The 19,973-nt window shown below is 44.3% G+C and overlaps 2 protein-coding genes across 2 annotated transcripts in view; one reads left to right on the top strand and one right to left on the bottom strand.

Annotated features, from left to right (window-relative positions):
- Positions 1 to 19,973, bottom strand: part of LOC142259328 (uncharacterized) — a 402,688-nt gene that overhangs the window by 81,568 nt on the left and 301,147 nt on the right.
- The window catches only part of LOC142259326 (uncharacterized), a 185,278-nt gene that overhangs the window by 2,150 nt on the left and 163,155 nt on the right, over positions 1 to 19,973 (top strand). Inside the window, exon 4 of the mRNA XM_075331793.1 lies at positions 6,598 to 8,393. Coding sequence (XP_075187908.1) covers positions 6,598 to 8,393 — 1,796 coding nt within the window. The remainder of the gene's footprint in view (positions 1 to 6,597; positions 8,394 to 19,973) is intronic.

Genomic DNA, 19,973 nt, shown 5'->3' on the forward strand with positions numbered 1-19,973 from the left:
GCTCATCCCAGTTGGGAACCCGAGGATGACTGAAAAAAGGGGTTGGTCAGTCTGAATATGGGGATCACACGGTAGTGCACTCTTGGTGTGGTTGCAGACAGCAGAGGATAATGAGGGGGATCATATTCTGGATGACAGGGTGAAAATGGCGTGGCGTATGTGTGTTTTGAAGGACTGCTGGGGTACCCTGGCATGGGAAGGGATAGTTTTGGAAGGAATATGTCCTTCCATGGGAGACGTTTGTGTTGGGAATATACTGTATATAAAACTTAATATAAAGGAGGTCTGCAGTCAGCAGGGGGCGCACTTGGGGCTGGCTTCAAGGCAGAAGAGTGCTGGCAGTTCTATGCAAGTTCAGGGTAGTTGTTAGTTTCAGCACCAGTGTGCTGGGTAAGTCGATTCATCGCACTGGGCATCCTGGTGTTTATTATGAGGGGGGAGTCATAGTCAGGTGGGGATGCTTTACAGGGGGTGAGCCTGACGAGGGCTGAAGAGATGGTCTGCGACCTGAGAAGTGCTCGGATTAGGAACAGGTGGTGTTGTTAGAGAACAGTTTTTGCTGGGGTTGTTTAGGATTCCTTCTCCGCCACTTATAGTTCTGTTCTATCTAGAATTTGGAGTCTCGCTATTAACGCCCCCTGGTGGTGTGGCGTAGGGTTAGTCAAAAGGCAGTTTTCGGGGGACGCATGGCAGGTCCTTTCTTTTACCCCCCCCCTCACTTTGTTTCGGCGATTTGGTCATTCGCTGCCGGGGGGGGGGGAGCAAAAAGTAAAATTAAAAAAAAAAAAGAAAGGAACTTGAATAATTTGGATCAGTATGATTCGCCATTTCCTTAGGGGTGTTTTGGTTATGGCGGTATTAACCCTGCTCTTTACACTGTGGTGCAGACAGTGGTTGACATGTTTTGGACTGCGATAAATGCTATGGTACAGGGTTCATTTGTTAGCTAGGATGGACCGGCCCACCCTGACAGTCTGTGGTAGTTCGCTTGTTTTTGTGTCAGTGTTTATTTTAGGATAGGTTTTTTGCCCATGGGATATTCAGGTCCTGTGCGCTCAGTCTGAAGCATCTTGTCTTTTTTGGAATGGTAGTATGTAACCAGCTGGTGGATTTTGTGGGTGATCCACTACCCTGACAACTTGTGTTCATTGGACCTCCTGGGCCACACGTTTCGTTAGTTATTTCTGGCATCCATGGAGTGGGTAGCCGGTTGATGGGGGGGGTTCTTTTGGCGCACAAGAAAAATAGAAGGTTGCTCAACTGGCATTAGCTTCTTAGGGATCACAATTGATACTGTGCGCTTAGAGCGCAGGTTTCCAAAAAAAAGTGGTTATGCAGGTGTTGGAAAGTTTTCTGGAGATGTGCAATGGACAGTCTTTGTTATTGAGGGAGGTGATTGAAAAGTTTTGGCCGTGAGCTTTTTACGGATGTGGTGAGCCGTATTGGCTTTGGCTCGTATGTTAGGGGCAATTGGTGAGCAGACGTTTGGCTGGATTGTTGTGGGGAATTGAGATTCACCAAGAAAGTTAAGTTGCCCAAGTTTTTTCCCATAATTGGGGGACGGACAATTCGGGGTTATAGTTTAGTAATCGGGATACATTTCCATGACAACAACATGTGGGCAGTCATGGCCATCAATTAAACTGATGGTGGCGTCATCACCCATGGTTCGGTTTATGCGATAGCTCATCTCGGGTGTTTTGACTTCATTTTCTGGGTAGGGGTATTCAGGTTTCTGAGGTTGGAGGTCTCCATCATGGATTCACTCGCGCACTAGCAGTGGGATAATTTTGGGTCTTTGGTGCCTGGGCGGAGTCCGAGGCTGCCATGGGATAGTGGAGTGTTGAGCTGGGTTCTGAACACAGGGCTCATTGTTTAGTTCGGTTCCTTTGTGATTGGGCCGTAGTTCACCCTATAATGCAGCGGGGAAGGGTGGGTCGCCTGGCAGCGACAATTTGTGGAGTCAATATCCCAAGAGGATTTAGTGTGAGTGTCACTGTGTTGGTAAATGGGGTTGCGCGGTAGGGTTGGTTGGTCCATCAAGTTATTATGTTGGGTATGGGTGGCGTTTTCAGAGATAAGTTTGGTGCGGCAGGCATCATGAAAGATCTCCTGGTGTGTCAGGCCTTAAAAGGTTGCAGGAGGGGCTGACTTAAATGGATGTACATAGGCCAGTTGCATTCAAGGACCTAAAGGAGATGACCTCCGGGCTACATTTGATGTATTTTCACGGTTTGAGAAGGGTTGTTGGATTCGGCTTTTTCATGGGCCTCTTTTGGGGCCATGACCTCCGGGCTACATTTGGTGTATTTTCATGGTTTGAGAAGGGTTGTTGGCTTTTCATGGGCCTTTTTTGGGGCCATGAGGATTGGACAACTGGTAAGTGGACCAGACATTTGTGCCAATGCGGGGGGAATTCCTGGCATTCAGTCGGGATTGTTGGGATCCAGATGCCAAAGATCGAATCAGACAATGAGGGCAGGCTGGTGAGGTTGGGGCTTTAGAGGATTCAGGAGGCATCCTGTGGAATGTTTTAGACATTGGCTAAGTTTAGGGGCCAATCGTCCAGGGCCATTATTAAGGCATAGGGATGGTTCCTTTTTGTTGAAGATTCTGTCTCGTGTCATTTTTGTGGATGGTGCCTGGCTGCCTTATAGCAGTTAGGCTAACAGGTTTTTTTCATTCCATTCTTTTCAAATTGGGGTTGCAGTTGGGACTGTACGAGCAGGCTTCCTTCGGGAGGTGGTGAAAAGAATTGTTAGGTGAGAATACAAGAGATATAAACATGTATTTGCGCCCACATTCGGAGTAGGGGGGTAAAGGAAGGTATCATAAGGATAGCCTGAGAGGTTGGAACTCCTAGGTAAGATTCTTTTGACAGTGGTGAGGTCACTGTCATACCTTCTTTCCTTGTTTACTCCCCCCTCCCCCCCATTGTATTACCCATGGAGCACTCGGGCAGTGTAGTTTGTTGGCCATTGGAGGCTCGTTGGGTGTGAGGGAATTGGAACTGTGGGGTTTGTGTACATGTGTGGCGACTGTTCAGTGGATCGGGGTCTGGTTTGAGAGACAAGTGTTGTTGGAATTCCACCCTTTTGGAAGGTTGGACCATTCCCCTGATGGGTTTGCTTTACATATCCAAGGGGATTGTTCTGGGGTTTTAATTCAGGATATCTGGCACGTTTTTTCTGCGCTCATGGGCGTCAATTTCCAATATGAAGGTGATGTGGTCGGACATTGTGCCCGGAAAATCGTGGCTTGCAGCTTGGACTGGTAATTTTCCAGCAATAGTGGTGCCCCCGAGCTTGTGGTCGCAGCTGGGGGCAATGCTGGATGGTTTCAAGTATTTATGGCTTCCGCCAGGCTTTGGAGCTCCAAGAACCTCCTCACTTTTCATGTTGATTTATTGTATTTTGTTATAATAAAGGCCGATTTGGCCATAATTAATCCAAAATGGTTGTCTGTCGTTTGTGGAAGGGCATCCAGGTATGGGGTGGTTGCGAACCCCGAAGGGGAGGTAAATTGAGGTACTAGGTGAAGCCTCTACAATACTGCAGTCATGACAGTGTACGTAGAATGTGCAGACAACTTAGAAAATCATGGGAAGAAAAATCTAATCAGTATGGTGGACCCCTAAGAGAAAGCGGAGGGTAATGATGCTGGTGACGTCCTAGATTCTTAGTTTGGTGCCGTGTTCTCCAGGTGCCGTGTTCTCCAGGTGAATAAAGATTGATTGCTGTCAGTGGGAGAAACAAAATAATAATCTTGTAGTTGATGAGACCTCAGTAGACCTCTCTCCATTAATAAGTATCATAAGTACAAGATTCTTATTGTTTCTCCACTGAGAGCAATGAATCCATCTTCCTAGAATCTCGGCATCTTATTGATGGATCTTCCTTCTCTCCCTTCTGATGAATGAGCTGATAGGGGCGTTTATATCTAAAGTTGGGCATAGAGTAACTGTAACATATGAGGGAGGTTAGAATTACCCCACAGTGGGTACATGGAGGCCGGGCAGCCCACCTACATCATTTCCAAAATGTAATTAGAAAAAAAGGAAAGTAATTAACACTTAAAGTTCTGATATTTTTACCTTGAAGAGCCTGAAAGATATTTTCTCTGAATTGTACAAATGTCCATTATATAAGAACTTGTACTGGAGCCGTCCATTGTGGAGTCCGAGAGGCAGAAAGTAAATGTCTAATATTTCTTCAAGAAACTCATCTGACAGAAGATATTGGCCCCTACAATAGTTTGGATTGCCGAGAGCCCCCGAGCCACATACTGTAATTACTCCAGATGTGTCACCTCTAGTTACTAAATCACTGACGGTGAAGGCTGTCGGGTGGAGGGCGGTCATTTTAGTAGATGTGTTATTGTCTATAGTCACAGTTTTCTCTATAGTAGTTAGTACCAAAGCCGCTCTTATTTCATGGCTTTCCACTGCAGCCAGTTTTCTGCTCCTATCCAGGCCCCATTTCTCCAATCTGACATCTGTCACTTTACATGATAACAACTTTGTAATACTTAAAGGGAACCTGTCACCAGATTTGGTTACTATAAGCTGCGGCCACCACCAGTGAGCCTTATATACATGATTCTAGAATCATGTATATAAGAGCCCAGGCCGTTCTGTATAACGTAAAAAACACTTATTATACTCACCTACGGGGTGGTCTGGTCCGATGGGTGTTGCTGCTCTGCAGTCCGGTGCCTCCTCTCTACTAAGATGAGCGTTCTCTTTGTTTGCAGGCCCGTAGGGATGATGTGTCCTGCGTCATCCACACAGGCCGGCATGTCAGTCCTGTGCAGGTGCAGTTTGATCTGCCCTGCTAACGGCAGGTCAAAGTAATGGCATGCGCAAGCGAAAGGAAAGGTTTAAGACCGCCCGTGCATGCGCACTACAATACTTTGATCTGCCATCCGCAAGGACTGCAATACCGGCCTGTGTGGATGATGTAGGACGCTTTGTCCACATGAAGCTGGGCAGAAGGTGCTGGACCGGAGACCAGCGACACCCATTAGACCGGACCGCACCTAGGTGAGTATTATAAAAGTGCTTTTTTTATGTTACAGGTAAAATATATCTTTGTACCGTGTTAGCCAGTAGAGATAAAACATTTTTTTAAAAGAACTGAGAGTCCTCAGTGGTTGATGCCTTTTAATGGCTAACTGAAAAGATGGTAATAATAGCAAGCTTTTGAGACTACTCAGGTGTCTTCATCAGGCTCAGTATAACCATCTTTTCAGTTAGCCATTAAAAGGTATCAACCACTGAGGACTCAGTTTTTTTATGTTATACAGAGCAGCCTAGACTCTTATACAGTATTCTAGAATGCTGAATTTAAGAGCCTATTGGTAGTGGCTGCAGCTTATAGGGGCCAAATCTGGTGATGGCTTATTTTTAATCTGACCTCAGTGTTTCTGAGATTTGTACTTTATCTTACTTGTACTGTTAGAATAATTTGTTTTGCATTTATTAAAAAAACAACAAACAAACCTGAAATTCGCCAAAAATATAAAAGAATTAGAAGTGATCAAACATTGCATTTCAATGCTCCTAAAACAAATAGTAATGCCATAAAATATAATCATTAAATAGAATTTACCGTATTCTGCTTTAGTCTAAATGACAGAAGCCATATCTCTTTATAATCAAGAGTCTTTCAGCTACAACCATTGTGGAAACCCTCCATTTTTCCACTATCGGAGTAGCAGTTTGGTATAACCTGGCCTACAAAACATTATTTGATGACTTAATAAAATATACGGGAGGCAAAATGAACAAAGAGGGTTGAACATCATGGTCTACTGGTTCCTGCTCTGAGGTCTACTGTTAGATTGTAAACAGTTTTTGTTTACAATTTACATAACTTGCAGCTTTTTTTTAGCTATGTTACGCTTGCAGGAGTGGACCCACTGGGCCGCAGCACTGGCTTAACCAGAAGGGGCGTAGCTAAGTAAATACCTCATCTTTATTGAAGCCTCTGATGGCGAGGCTAGGCTTGTGCTGGAAGGTAGCTACTTGGTGCTACTCCAGGGAGTCACGGGATGGCGACAGCTGTCCTCAGGAGTCGGGGTTAGGTTATACTGACAGTCACTGCAGGTCTGGCAAGCACAACTGGTATAGACAGATGCAGCAGGTCTGCTAAGCACATCGGATACTAGGATACAGACACATATTCACACCCACAATATAACACTCAGGAAACGGAGCTGACAACTAGCAACACGTCTCTAAGGATAGACCATGTTGCCCTGGCACTTCCCATAGGGGGAGGATGCCTTAAATACCCAGTGCCTCTCAGCCATAGGTTGACTTCCTGGTTAGGGCACGTTGGCCTTTTAAGAATAGGTGCTCGCGCCCTAAGCACTCTCCCAAGAGTTCTGCATGGTGTGTGCAGGCCCTGGGAGATGGCAGCAGTGACCATGGTCACGGAAGTCTCCACTGAGTGACCGGGAGGATAAGTGTGCTGAAGTCCCCAGCAGGAAAAGGGTGCAGGACCGTGTGGGTACGCCAGTAAATGTGTTACAAGCTATTTTATCAATGATATCCTTCAATTTGTATATATTACAAATATTTTTTATTCTTGGCAGATGAGTGTACCAGGAGAATAGAGGCACAACTGACATCTTCAATTTTTCAATCATATGACCTTGATATCGCACAAGATATAACTAAAGTGAATGCTACTATTCCAGATATACCATCATCCCCCCACAGCAAAGATCTATCATCAGTTTCTTTTAAACAACGCCTACCTTCTGATTCATCACAGACTATTAAAAAAAATAAATGTCACAAAAGAGGCATTAAAAATCAAAATGTTCTTACAGCAAAGAAGCAGTTTTCAACTTCAGAAAATCGAAAAATCCATAAAAAAATTAACACAGGGGAGAGAAGATTTTCTTCAGAGTCTGTTAGTTACCAGAAAACTCATACAAAGGAGAAGCCTTTTTCATGTTCAGAATGTGGAAGATGTTTTACCCGTAAATCAAATCTTGTTGCACATCAGAGAATTCACACAGGGGAAAAGTGTTTTTCATGTTCAGAATGTGGGCAATGTTGTGTAACTAAATCACATCTTGTTACACATCAGAGAACTCACACAGAGGAGAAGCCTTTTTCATGTTCAGAATGTGGGAAATGTTTTACACGTAAATCAACACGTTTTGAACATCAGAGAACTCACACAGGGGAGAAGCCTTTTTCATGTTCAGAATGTGGAACATGTTTTGCCCGTAAATCAAATCTTGTTGCACATCAGAGAATTCACGCAGGGGAGAAGCCTTTTTCATGTTCAGAATGTGGAACATGTTTTGTCCGTAAATCATATCTTGTTGCACATCAGAGAACTCACACAGGGGAGAAGCCTTTTTCATGTTCAGAATGTGGGCAATGTTGTGCAACTAAATTAAATCTTGTTAGACATCAGAGAATTCACACAGGGGAGAAGCCTTTTTCATGTTCAGAATGTGGGAAATGTTTTGCAGGTCAAACATATCTTGTTATACATTATAGAATTCACACAGGGGAGAAGCCTTTTTCATGTTCAGAATGTGGGATATGTTTTGCATATAAATCACAACTAGTTACACATCAAAGGTCTCACACAGGGCAGAATCCATATTCATGTTCAGAATGTGGGAAATATTTTGGTCAAAAATCGTGTCTTGTTAAACATCAGAGAACTCACACAGGGGAGAAGCCTTTTTCATGTTCAGAATGTGGAACATGTTTTGTCTGTAAATCAAATCTTGTTGAACATCAGAGAACTCACACAGGGGAGAAGCCTTTTTCATGTTCAGAATGTGGGAAATGTTTTGCAGTTAAATCATATCTAGTTACACATCAAAGATCTCACACAGGGCAGAAGCCATATTTATGTTCAGAATGTGGGAAATGCTTTAGTAAAAAATCGTGTCTTGTTAAACATCAGAGAACTCACACAGGGGAGAAGCCTTTTTCATGTTCAGAATGTGGAACATGTTTTGTCCGTAAATCAAATCTTGTTGAACATCAGAGAACTCACACAGGGGAGAAGCCTTTTTCATGTTCAGAATGTGGGATATGTTTTGCACATAAATCACATCTGCTCACACATCAAAGATCTCACACACGGGAGATGCCTTTTTCATGTTCAGAATGTGGGATATGTTTTGCACATAAATCACATCTGCTCACACATCAAAGATCTCACACAGGGCAGAATCCATATTCATGTTCAGAATGTGGGAAATGCTTTAGTCAAAAATCGTGGCTTGTTACACATCAGAGAACTCACACAGGGGAGAAGCCTTTTTCATGTTCAGAATGTGGGAAATGTTTTGCACAAAAATGCCATCTTTTTCAACATCACAAAACTCACAAGGGTAGAAGCCATTATAACACCTAAAAGGTGAAAAATGTTTTACTCAAATTATAATTTATCGACCATTAAGAAAAATTCACATGGGAGAAAATATAGATTTGACAAATTGAACAAGAAAACACAAAAGAAACAGTCAAGAGTAAAGGCAAGTAAGTAAACAAGAAAGGGAAAGCACGTTAGAAGTTACATTAGAATTATAATATATACAATTACTAATAGACGTCTGTTTTATAAAAATCAAATAAAAAACAATATTACATGTTTATTAAAAATTTCACATTGTTATATATTTATATATTCACTATATGAAGAAGAGTATTACAACCCTCCCCCCAAAATACCCAATATTCCTCCACCCTCTTCTTCCTAACTCCCAATCTCAGTGATCTGCCATTCATTACAGTTACTTTCAGCGCACAATCTCCATGTCTGAACAATGTCTGTAACTTCTCTATACTACAATAATAAACATGATCATGTTACAAATTACTATTTCCATCTACGATCCATTCCTTCTTTGTGGGAACATCTGATGTGATCGAGTTTTATAATCACTTTCCACTAAGTTTAGTAGTTTTTTCCTCATCATTGGGAACTGACTCCCTTCTCTATTCCCCAATACACATATTATAGGTTTTAAGGGGACTTTAATTGTAAATGCAAGGGGCTGCTGACAAGTCTTAGGCTTTGTGACCTTTTTTTTGTTTCTATGGTAACAAATGTTACATCACATGAAAGCCTTATATGTCTAATACAGGGGTCTCAAATTCGGCTGGGTGTATGGGCCGCACAGAGGAAAAAAAATAAATTGGGGGGGCGCATTCTTTGCAGGACAAAGTGACATTTTTATTGGTACCGTATTTTTTTTTTTTTTTTTTTACACACCTTTGGATCACTAATTTTGAACATTTTTCACTTGTTTATTATAATAAATGTGTACATTCTTTGTTTAAATATATAAAAAAAAAATTTGATGGTAGAAAAAAAAGTCATGCCTTGTTTTATTTTTTGGGGTTTTTTTTTTACATTTTATCCCTTTCTTGTAACTAATAGTGTTACAATTATCACTATGTAGAAATTTTAGCCAACATCTTTTAGTAATGTTCTCCATCTTGTTGTAATGTGCCCATCCTTGTCCCCTTGTAGTATTGTGCCTCATCCTAGTCCCCATCCTACAGTAATGAGCTCATCCTTGTCCCCATCCTATAGTAATGTCCCCAGCCTTGTCCCCATCTTATCGTAATGTGCCCATCCTGTAGTAATGTTTCCAGTCTTGTCCCCATCTTATAGTAATGTTCCCCATCTTTGTCCCCTTGTAGCAATCTCCCTATCCTGTAGTACTGTCCCCATCATATAGTTGTCCCATTCTATAGTAATTTGCCCATCCTACAGTAATGTCCCTATCCTATAGTAATGTGTCCACCTTGTCCTTATCCTATAGTAATGTCCCCAGCCTTATCCCCATCTTATCATAATGTGCCCATCCTGTAGCAATGTGTCCATCCTTGTCCCCATCTTATAGTAATGTCCCCATCCTATAGTAATGTCCCCAGCCTTGTCCCCATCTTATAGTAATGTCCCCAGCCTTATCCCTATCCTATAGTAATGTTTCTCATCCTTTTCCCCTTTTAGTAATGTCCCTATCCTGTAGTACTGTGTCCATCCTAGTCCCCATCCTATAGTAATGTCCCCAGCCATGTCCCCATTCTATAGTATTGTGCCCATCCTTGTAATCTCCCCAGCCTTTACCGCATCCTATAGTAATGTCCCCATCCAATAGTATTATGCCCATCCTTGTAATGTCCCCATCCTTTAGTAATCGAGAAAAATGGGGGGGAGCCAGCACTGCTTATGAGTGGGATGCAACTATGACAAAATAAAAAGTGTAACATTCACAAATTCATTCCTACTGTATCAATTCAATGAGATTTTTGGCAAATAATTGATCAATGATTTGAGCCCCCTGCCCCGTCACGGCAAATCTCTATAAGGGGGGTCCCTACACTACAGTTATAATATACATGCGTACCATGTGGTCTCGTGTGATGTGCAGGACACATACAGCCACCGCCTCCTGTTCCATAGGCATTATTACTTAAGCACCACCTGCCTGGGGCTGTTCCGCCCTTCATCCATGTCTGCTGGTCTGACACTGTGGGGGTTAGTTCTGACATTGTGCTGGTGTGTGTGGTTCCGCCGCACACGCTGGCACCTGGACTGCCCATCTACTCGCAGTTGTCAGCCCTTGCAGCATGGGAGCGGTTCTGACACTTCTCAGGTAGGTGATGTTCCTATATGGTCCTGCGCATTATACGAGACCTTATGGTACGTTTGTATATTATAACTGTAGTGTAGGGACCCCCCTTATAGAGATTTGCCGTGACGGGGCAGGGGGGCTCAAATCATTGATCAATTATTTGCCAAAAATCCCATTGAATTGTTACAGTAGGAATGAATTTGTGAATATTACACTTTTTACTTTTTCATTGCTGCATGCCACTCATAAGCAGTGCTGGCTCTCCCCCCCCATTTATCCTTTAGTAATGTCCCCAGCCTTGTCGCGATCCTATAGTCATGTGCCCACCTTGTCCCTATCCTATAGTCATGTGCCCACCTTGTCCCCATCCTATAGTCATGTGCCCACCTTGTCCATATCCTATAGTCATGTGTCCACCTTGTCCCCATCCTATAGTCATGTGCCCACCTTGTCCCCATCCTATAGTCATGTGGCCACCTTGTCCCCATCCTATAATCATGTGCCCACCTTGTCCCCATTCTATAGTCATATAGTCATGTGCCCACCTTGTCCCCATCCTATAGTCATGTGCCCACCTTGTCCCTATCCTATAGTCGTGTGTCCACCTTGTCCCCATCCTATAGTCATGTGCCCACCTTGTCCCTATTCTATAGTAATGTCCCCATCCTGTAGTAATGGGTGGGGGGGCAGTGGCGGCAGCTGAAAGGGGGCAGGGGCGTTATAACTTACCGATCGCTCTCAGCTTCCACAGACGCCGGAGTGAAGCTGAGGGAGTGGTCTCCGGCCCCAGATCCACAGTGATTGAAGAGATGAGTCACAAGGCCGGTCTCCAATCAGAGCTGGGGGTGGGTGAAACAGAGGTCACCCAGCTCCAGCCAATGATTGGTGCTACAGCTGCACTGACCATGGCTGGATTTCAATGTTTTAGCCATTTTCAATGGTTGAAACATTACAGTGGCTGTGATTGGCTGACGAATGCCGCTCAGCCAATCACAGCCTCCGTAGGTCCGGGGAGCAGACACCACCCCTCCGAGGTCAGGCAGAGGTTCTCTCCTCCCCGAATCTAAGGTATTTGCAAAGTGATCGCAGCCTCCGGGGCCGCGATTTCGCCATGACATACTGAGTACGTCATGGGTCCTTAAGTACCAGGGAGCCATGACGTACCCAGTACGTCATAGGTCGCTAAGTGGTTAATGTGCCATCCTTCACACACACAGACACTTCTCACCTGTCCTGCGTTCCTCAGCTGCCTCACCTCTGCTTCATGCGGCCCCCAGGCCCGTGCCACTGTTCACTATCGCGGCAGGTGCAGGGGCCGCAGCCACTGTCAGTGATTTATGTCAGATGATTGTTTTGCCGGCACGAGAGCGCAGAGTCCTTCACTCTGAGAGCGCACGCCGGCAAAACATTCATCTAACAAAGTGCAGACAGTGGCTGTGGCCCCTGCACCGGCCGCGATAGTCACTGGGGGCACGGGCCTGGGGGTCAGCCTGAGGGGCCGCATGCGGCCCGCGGGCCGCGTGTTTGAGACCCCTGGTCTAAAATATGTTTTCAAAATTTTGTGTTTGTTGCTTATGGCAACAGTGTTCTACGCAGTCGGGAAAACAAAATGGCAAAGTATAATGCGATATTCACAGCAACTGAGAGCAGAGGAGGGATACAATTCTTGTTTCTGCAAGGAAAGTCCGCAAAGGATATTCTTGATGGTATGTCGCAGACATTGGGGGATCAATGCCCTTCATATTCCACAGTTAAGAACTGGTTTGCCAAATTAAAAACAGGCCACTTCAGCACCAACCAATAATGAGGAATGTCATGGACGACCGAGAGTAATTGTTGTTCCGGAGATCATCGATGCTGTGCACAACCTCATACTGGAGAATCCACAAATTGCAGCTAAAGTAATAGCTTCCTCATGTCTAAATGTTCATGGATAATGACAAACATGTTCACGGGAAATCCCCATAATGCATGCTATCTGCAAAGTGGGTCCCCAAATGTTTGACAACAAATCAGAAGCATGAGAGTGAAAACTTCCCAGTCCATTTGTCAGCGTTTCCGGACTGATAAGAACTTCCTTGATCGACTGGTCACTATGGATGAGACCTGGATTTATTTGTATGACCCTGAAAACAAGGAGCAATCAAAAGAGTTGAGTCACAGTGGTCCTCCTCATCCAAAGAAGTTCAAGGGGCAAAAATCAGCCACTAAGGTGATGGCGTCTGTGTTCTGGGATAAAGAGGGTGTGCTGCTAGTAGACTACCTTCAAATGGGTTCCACCATCAATCCAAGATATTACATTGAACTTTTGGACCAATTGAAGGCAGCTCTGAAGGCCAAAAGTGTGGCAAACTATCCAAAGGAATCTTGTTCCTGCAAGACAACGCCTCCTCTCACACTGCACAAGCGACCACGGCAAAACTGGCAGAGCCGGGCTTCCAGCTGGTGACCACCCACTTTATTCACCAGATCTAGCTCCCTTTGACTCATCTGTTTCTAAACCTGAAGAAACACTTCAAGGGTACCAAATTTCACACCATTTCTTATGCTATGGCTGCTACGGATGCCTGGTTTGAGGCACAACCGAAATTCTTCTTTCTGCTAGGCTTACAGAACTTGGAATACTGATGTAAGAAGTGTGTTGTCATCAGTTGAGAGTATGTGGAATGAATGATAGGATGATGAAACTTATCTCGTTTCTTTCTGGGAAAAGCCAAAGACTTATCAGCAGCCCCTCATACTTACTAAATTGTCCCAATAACCTGACACCCAAAACATTTTTTTCCCAATAAAGTCTGAGTATCTAAACTAATGTTCTTCATTTCTTCTTCCTCCATTTACTTTTTGGTCGCCCAACCTGTTCCCTCATTATGACATATATCTTGGATACAATACTCCTTATTACTGCAATTTACTCACTCAATTACTGCAATTTCTCACGTTTTTTTTTTTTTTTAGATAATATGACCTCCTCGTTCTTTTCTTTCCTTTCCTTTCCTTGGCTGTTTATTTCTCCACACAAGGTCCTTGATGACATTTTATGATTTTAACCCTTTCATCCCCAGCCTGTTTTCACTTTGTGACCGGCCTTTTCTTGCAATTCCGACCAGTGTCACTTTATGAGGTTATAACACTGGAACGCTTCAAGAGATCCCACTGCTTCTGAGATCCTTTTTCACAATGTATTGTACTTCATGACATTTGTAAATTCAGGACGATTTATTTTTTTTTTGCATTTATTTGTGAAAATATCATACATTTGGTCAAATTTGTAAAATTTCACAATTTTCAAGCTTTTCATTTTTATGCTATTAAACCAGAAACTTATGTAAAAAAAATAGTTAATAAATAACATTTCCCACATGTCTACTTTACATCAGTGCAATTTGTGAAACAGAATTTTTTTTTGTTAGGAATTGTTCAAAGTTCATCAGCAATTTCTAATTTTTCCACCAAAATTTACAAAACCATTTTTTAGGGACCAACATCACATTTAAAGTGACTTTGTGAGGCCGAGGTGACAGAAAATACCACAAAGTGACCCCATTCTCAAAACTGCACCCCTCACACTGCTCAAAACCACATCCAAGAAGTTTATTAACCCTTTAGGTGCTTCACAGGAACCAAAGCAATATGGAAGGAAAAAATCATAATTGTACTTTTTCCCACAAAAATCATACTTTAGCCATAAAATTATTACAATGTGTTGCACAATTTCTCCTAAGTACGCTGATTCCACATATGTGGTAGAAATCTACTGTTAGAGCGCATGTCGGGGCTCGGCAGGGAAGGAGCACCATATTTGAGTTCAGATTTAGTTGGAATGGTTTGCAGGTGCCATGTCACAATGGCAAAGCCCCTGAGGTGCCAGAATAGCAGAAACCCCCCACAAGTGACCCCATTTTACAAACTGAACCCCTCTATGAATTGATCAAGGGGTGCAGTGAGCATATTAACACTACAGATGTCCAATTATCACAAGGGGAATAGGTAAAAATGGCCCCATAATGTGATATAATCTAGATAGCAAGATATCACAACATGGAAAAAGTTCCTTAACACCTGAATAGAGTGATATATCAAATAGCATAAGGTGTAGAACAAGAAAAATGTCTTAAAATGTAACTTGTAATAAATTCAACGATAAAAAATGACCTAGGTCCACTTATAAAAAACATACAATAAACGAAGCATCACATCTGGACCACCAAGCTCAAAAGGGTCCAAATGTGGGCTGTGGCACATTAAAAAGAAATGACCACAATAATCTGTACTAGACCCAATATAAACCGTCCTCTTACGAACTACAGTTTACTGAGAAGTTAAATAATCATGTATACATAAGATTTTATATACCCATCAGGTAAATGTATAACCAAACAAGGGGTCAGTACAAGATATTAACACCCTGAGGAGAGCAGTCTTCCTAAAAATGATGCTTATCAATCACCAACATCACTCATAATAAAGGAACGCTCTCACCCAAGTATGTCGCAGTAACCCAGCAGGATTTCTCTGATTCATGGAATCATGGTCAGGTATAACATAGAGATGACTAAAACGCTCTCGACGCGTTTCTTCTGGGCAGATTCATCAGGGGAGCACCAAACCCTTGTGCGCTTATATAGCGCCAATTTTCACTTTCAATTTCAATTTTCAGTGATTTCATAATTTTTCCCCATGTTTGGTCTTGAAAAGTAACCGTTACTGGCTGCACATTATGTTTAAATTATTTTTTTAGTGTTTCTTAAAGCCAGAAAGTTGACATTTGAAATTACTTTAGTTTTGTGCCATGTCTATGATCTGCTTTTTTTAAACAATAGTAAACAACTGAATGAACATCCTCAGAGCCAGGGGAGTCCATCACTTTTGCCAGGGGTTGTCTGTTGAAAATAAACTGCAGGAACTTGGTTAAAGTGAGTGACTGGGGGCCAGGCACAAACCACAAAATCTCTCCCTCCTGCAATAGAAGGGTTATCAATTCCACTGAACCCCCCTGAAGACCAGCGGCGGGCTACACAGCGCCCCCTCTACCCCCCTGTGTAACGTCACATTAGATGAGGAGACTGACACCGTTGTCCCACTGTGTGCCAGATCTGTGATCCCATGCTGAGGGTCAGATAAATCATATAAAATTAGGGATTCCAGAAAAGAGAAAGAAGAAATAAAGCAAAGTAGAAAATATAACTGAATCCATTAAACTTACAGCTGCCAATATCACTATAGCAGTCATGGCGAACCTTTTACAGGCCGAGTGCCCAAACTGTAGACCTAAACTCAATTTTTTCCCCGAAGTGCCAACCGATCCTATTATGTAAATAATTGATTTTAACCTTATCTTTGCAGTCTTCTCTTCTCTTCAGCAGGGGGCATCACGCTCATTCCTGCTTACCACACATTAAAGCTGAGCCTCTCCCACTGCCCGTTCCAGACACAGCAGTTGGATTGATCTTTCTGGAAAAGAATTGCAGCATATTGGACAGAGATTTTAGCATGGAATGCAATCAGATGTCACCCTGTAATCCACATCTACATTTCAAAGTATGAACATCTCGAAATCCCATAAAGACATATGAGTGTCTTCCCTCCCCTTTCATTGTGTAGTTATGTCCCCTTCCTCTGCCACTTCCTGATAAAAATGTCCCCCATCCCGATATATATTTCTCACATTCTGGTATATTTGTTCCCATTATGGCCCCATCCTGGTTAATGTACACCATCCCAGCATATTCCCCATCCTGGTAAATGTTCCTCATCCTGGTAAATGTTCCCCCATCCCAGCATGTATCTCATACTGGTAAATGTACCCATTCCTGGTAAATGTTCCCCAATCCTGGTAAATGTCCCCCTTACTTAGGACTTTTCTTCCCCTGGGTCAGCCAGGGGAGGCGAAAGGCACACGTATTTTTGAGAGTGCTTCATGCAAAGCATCTTTTTCTTTTTCAAAAGGGGGTCAACTGATGCCAGTCAAGTGGGGTGTGTGTGGCCCAATTAGTGGAAACGAGGGAGACTGTGGTTGGAGTCCCCTCGATTTTGAAAAAAAGAACCAAGATGAACAAGTCATGGCTCTCAGAGGACTTTTCTTCCCCTAGGTCAGCCAGGGGAGGCGAAAGGCACGCGTATTTTTGAGAGTGCTTCATGCAAAGCATCTTTTTCTTTTTCAAAAGGGGGGTCAACTGATGCCAGTCAAGTGGGGTGTGTGTGGCCCAATTAGTGGAAACGAGGGAGACTGTGGTTGGAGTCCCCTCGCTTTTGAAAAAAGAACCAAGATGAACAAGTCATGGCTCTCAGAGGACTTTTCTTCCCCTGGGTCAGCCAGGGGAGGCCAAAGGCACGCGTATTTTTGATAGTGCTTCATGCAAAGCATCTTTGTAAGCTTGAAAATGGGGGTCAATTGATGCCAGTCAAGTGGGGTGTGTGTGGACCAATTTTTGGAAACAAGGGAGGCTGTGGTTGGAGTCCCCTTGCTGTGTTTTACATGCTTTTAGAAGGGCATGACATGGCTTAGAGGTTGACTTTCTGCATCTGCAAACTGTTGGCTACCAAAAAGCTGCCTTTCCAACCTTTTTAACCGAGGATTTTCGAGACCTTATGCCCATCTCAGTGCCCCAAGAGCCGATGCCCAGGCACCACTCCTCCAACAAAGGCGTCCACGCGCTACACCAGCATGTCGCACCAAACATCACCGCTTCTTTGAGAAACTGTGTGACAGGGTGCATTTCACCACAGATACTTGGCCCAGTAAGCATGGACAGGGGCATTACATGTCGCTGACTGGGCAATGGGTTACTATGGGGAGAGATGGAGAAGGGTCTGCTGTACAAGTCTTGCTGTCCCCATGAGTTGTATCAATCCTTCCTCTGTATGTAGAAGTTAATACACTGCTTCTGCCTCCTCAACCTCGTGTGGGTCCTTCACCTCGGCCCAAACCCTGTGTGGTCAGGGCACCCTTCCTTGTAACTGCGCACAAGGAAAACCACACACCTCCTTACTATGCTGCCAGCAGAGCTCAATGCCATCATGCAGTCAAATGTTTACTTTGAAATGTATGGGAAATGTGAGTCACACCGCTGAGAAGTTGTGGACGGTTAGCTCTGGAGACCAAGTTTCATCAATGGTTGTCTCCACTCAACCAGCAGCCAGGGAAGGCCGGGTGTGACAATGATGCAAACATGGGTGCGGCCCTTCGCCGTGACAATGTGACACACGTGCCTTGTGTGGCTCACGTGTTGAATCTAATTCTCCAGCAATTTTTAAAACACCATCCCGGCCTACATGGCCTTGTGCAGCGGGTACGCTCACTATGTGCTCACTTCCATCGTTCGCACACAGCAGCTCAACAACTTTCCTCGCTCCAGAAGTCTTTAGGTCTGGTGGTTAAACGCCTGAAATGCGATGTGCCGACACGCAGGAATTTGAATCTGCACATGTTGCAGCGTTTGTGGCAGCACCGCCGAACCCTGCTGCAATACGTTATGACATATAGCCTGGCCTAACTTGATCCAGAGGTGGTGCAGATCACGCTGCTGGAGTGGTGTCAGATCAAGGACCTATGCACCCTTCTACACAGTTTACAAATGTCGACAAAGATGTTTAGCACTGGCAATGCCATTCTCAGCGTGACAATTCTGGTCATCTACATGATGGAGCACACTGTAAGCATTATTCGGAGTCAGGTGTTGGGACAAGAGGAAGGTGAGGAAGTACAGGAGGAGTCATATGCGGAAGGGATAACAAGATCTATGAGGTCCAGATGGTCAGCGGCACCTAGGCGGCAGTCATGGTGGAGGAGAGGGATTAACAAGGGCGCATAGTATCAGCAAAAAGTGTTGAGGAAGGTGCAGGAGCCCATGAAGAAATGGAGGACGAACTGGCGATGGGCATGGAAGACTCAGCAGATGAGTGAGAGCTTGCTCACATTTCGGTTGTGCGAGGTTGGGGGACAGGGCAGAGGAAGGAGGCACGATTCTCACCTCTCTGCCACCAACATACCAAGGACTTGGTCCTCCTGGATGCACAAGACACATGAGCGCCTTCTTGCTGCACTACCTATAACATGACCCTTGGATTGTACGAATTCGAAGTAATGCTGACTACTGGGCTGCCACACTGTTAGATCCCCGGTACAAGACAAAATTTGACGAAATAATTCCTGCCATAGAAAGGGACGCACGTATACAGGAGTATCTGCAGAAGGTGGTAGCAATCTTAGATCTGCTTTTCCACTAAACACCAGTGCTGCACAGAGTGAATCTCAACGCTTTGTCGTGGATAGGAGGAAATGGTCTTTTACTTGTCCACATCTGAGGGACCGAGGGCTGGCTGCTGTACTGAGATGGCATTGAGTACGGTGTCCCTGCAGCGTTGCACTTTTGGTCTTATACAAAATGAGTCGAAAAAGGACAGATGCTGGTGGAAAGGGGAACAGGTGTGTTGGAAAGGGGAAAAAAGTTTTTGTCCGTGGGTTTGGTGGTTAAGCAAAAGTAACATTTGCTGAAGAAACACCATCTGTTACGGTGGGACTGGCAGATTTGGATAAGGTGGTATATACTATGTTACCGCTATATAACGAAAATTAATAAGAAAAGAAAGAGAAAGGTATATATCCCCATCAGCAGTCAGTGTCCACCGTGCTCCCAGATGGAAAAGGAGAGGTTGGCAACTGGAAGGTTAGGTGGAGGATACAGAGCTGTGTGGCTATGAAACTAATAGTAGCCTGAACCGAGTTAGACGCCACTTGGATCTGGAGACTGGGAGCCCTGTTAGCGTCACAGGGTCAACACGCCCACCCAGCCCAGGAACTCCCTGTTAACATCACAGGGGCCATTGAGTACGCTGACCGTGTGCATTGGGGCCACACCTGTGGACAGCAGGCGCATCAGCAGCAGCAGGCCTGTTAATGCCACTGGGCTGCACAAGCAGGACTGGTAGGACAGGAGCTGGTCTTAACCGTTCTGCGTTACCAACTGTGGTGGCGGCCTGCATCGACGCCCTATCCCTGCCTACCTCTGGCATAAAGCCGCAATGGGTTCAACACATGGAGGTGTGCTCTTTCGGAGCATAATAGAAGACTGCGCACCTCCTTGTTGGCTCCAGCCCGTTTTATAACCTGGGTCCGCCCCAAACCAGGGTCGACCACAATGCACCTCCTGGAGACAAAAGCAGAGTGACACGTCATGAGTGGCATAACTAGCGTCCTATTTGGAACCGCAACTTCAATAATGACCTCATGGCTGCCACGACACAAATACCTCACCAGTCATCGTCTGACCATCAATAATGAGGTGACAAGTCATAGGGGCGGGCCTCTGCAAGCCATTTGGGAGTGGCCTGGCCAAATCGTC

This window comes from Anomaloglossus baeobatrachus, assembly GCF_048569485.1.
Source record: "Anomaloglossus baeobatrachus isolate aAnoBae1 chromosome 5 unlocalized genomic scaffold, aAnoBae1.hap1 SUPER_5_unloc_8, whole genome shotgun sequence".
Lineage (NCBI taxonomy): Eukaryota > Metazoa > Chordata > Amphibia > Anura > Aromobatidae > Anomaloglossus > Anomaloglossus baeobatrachus.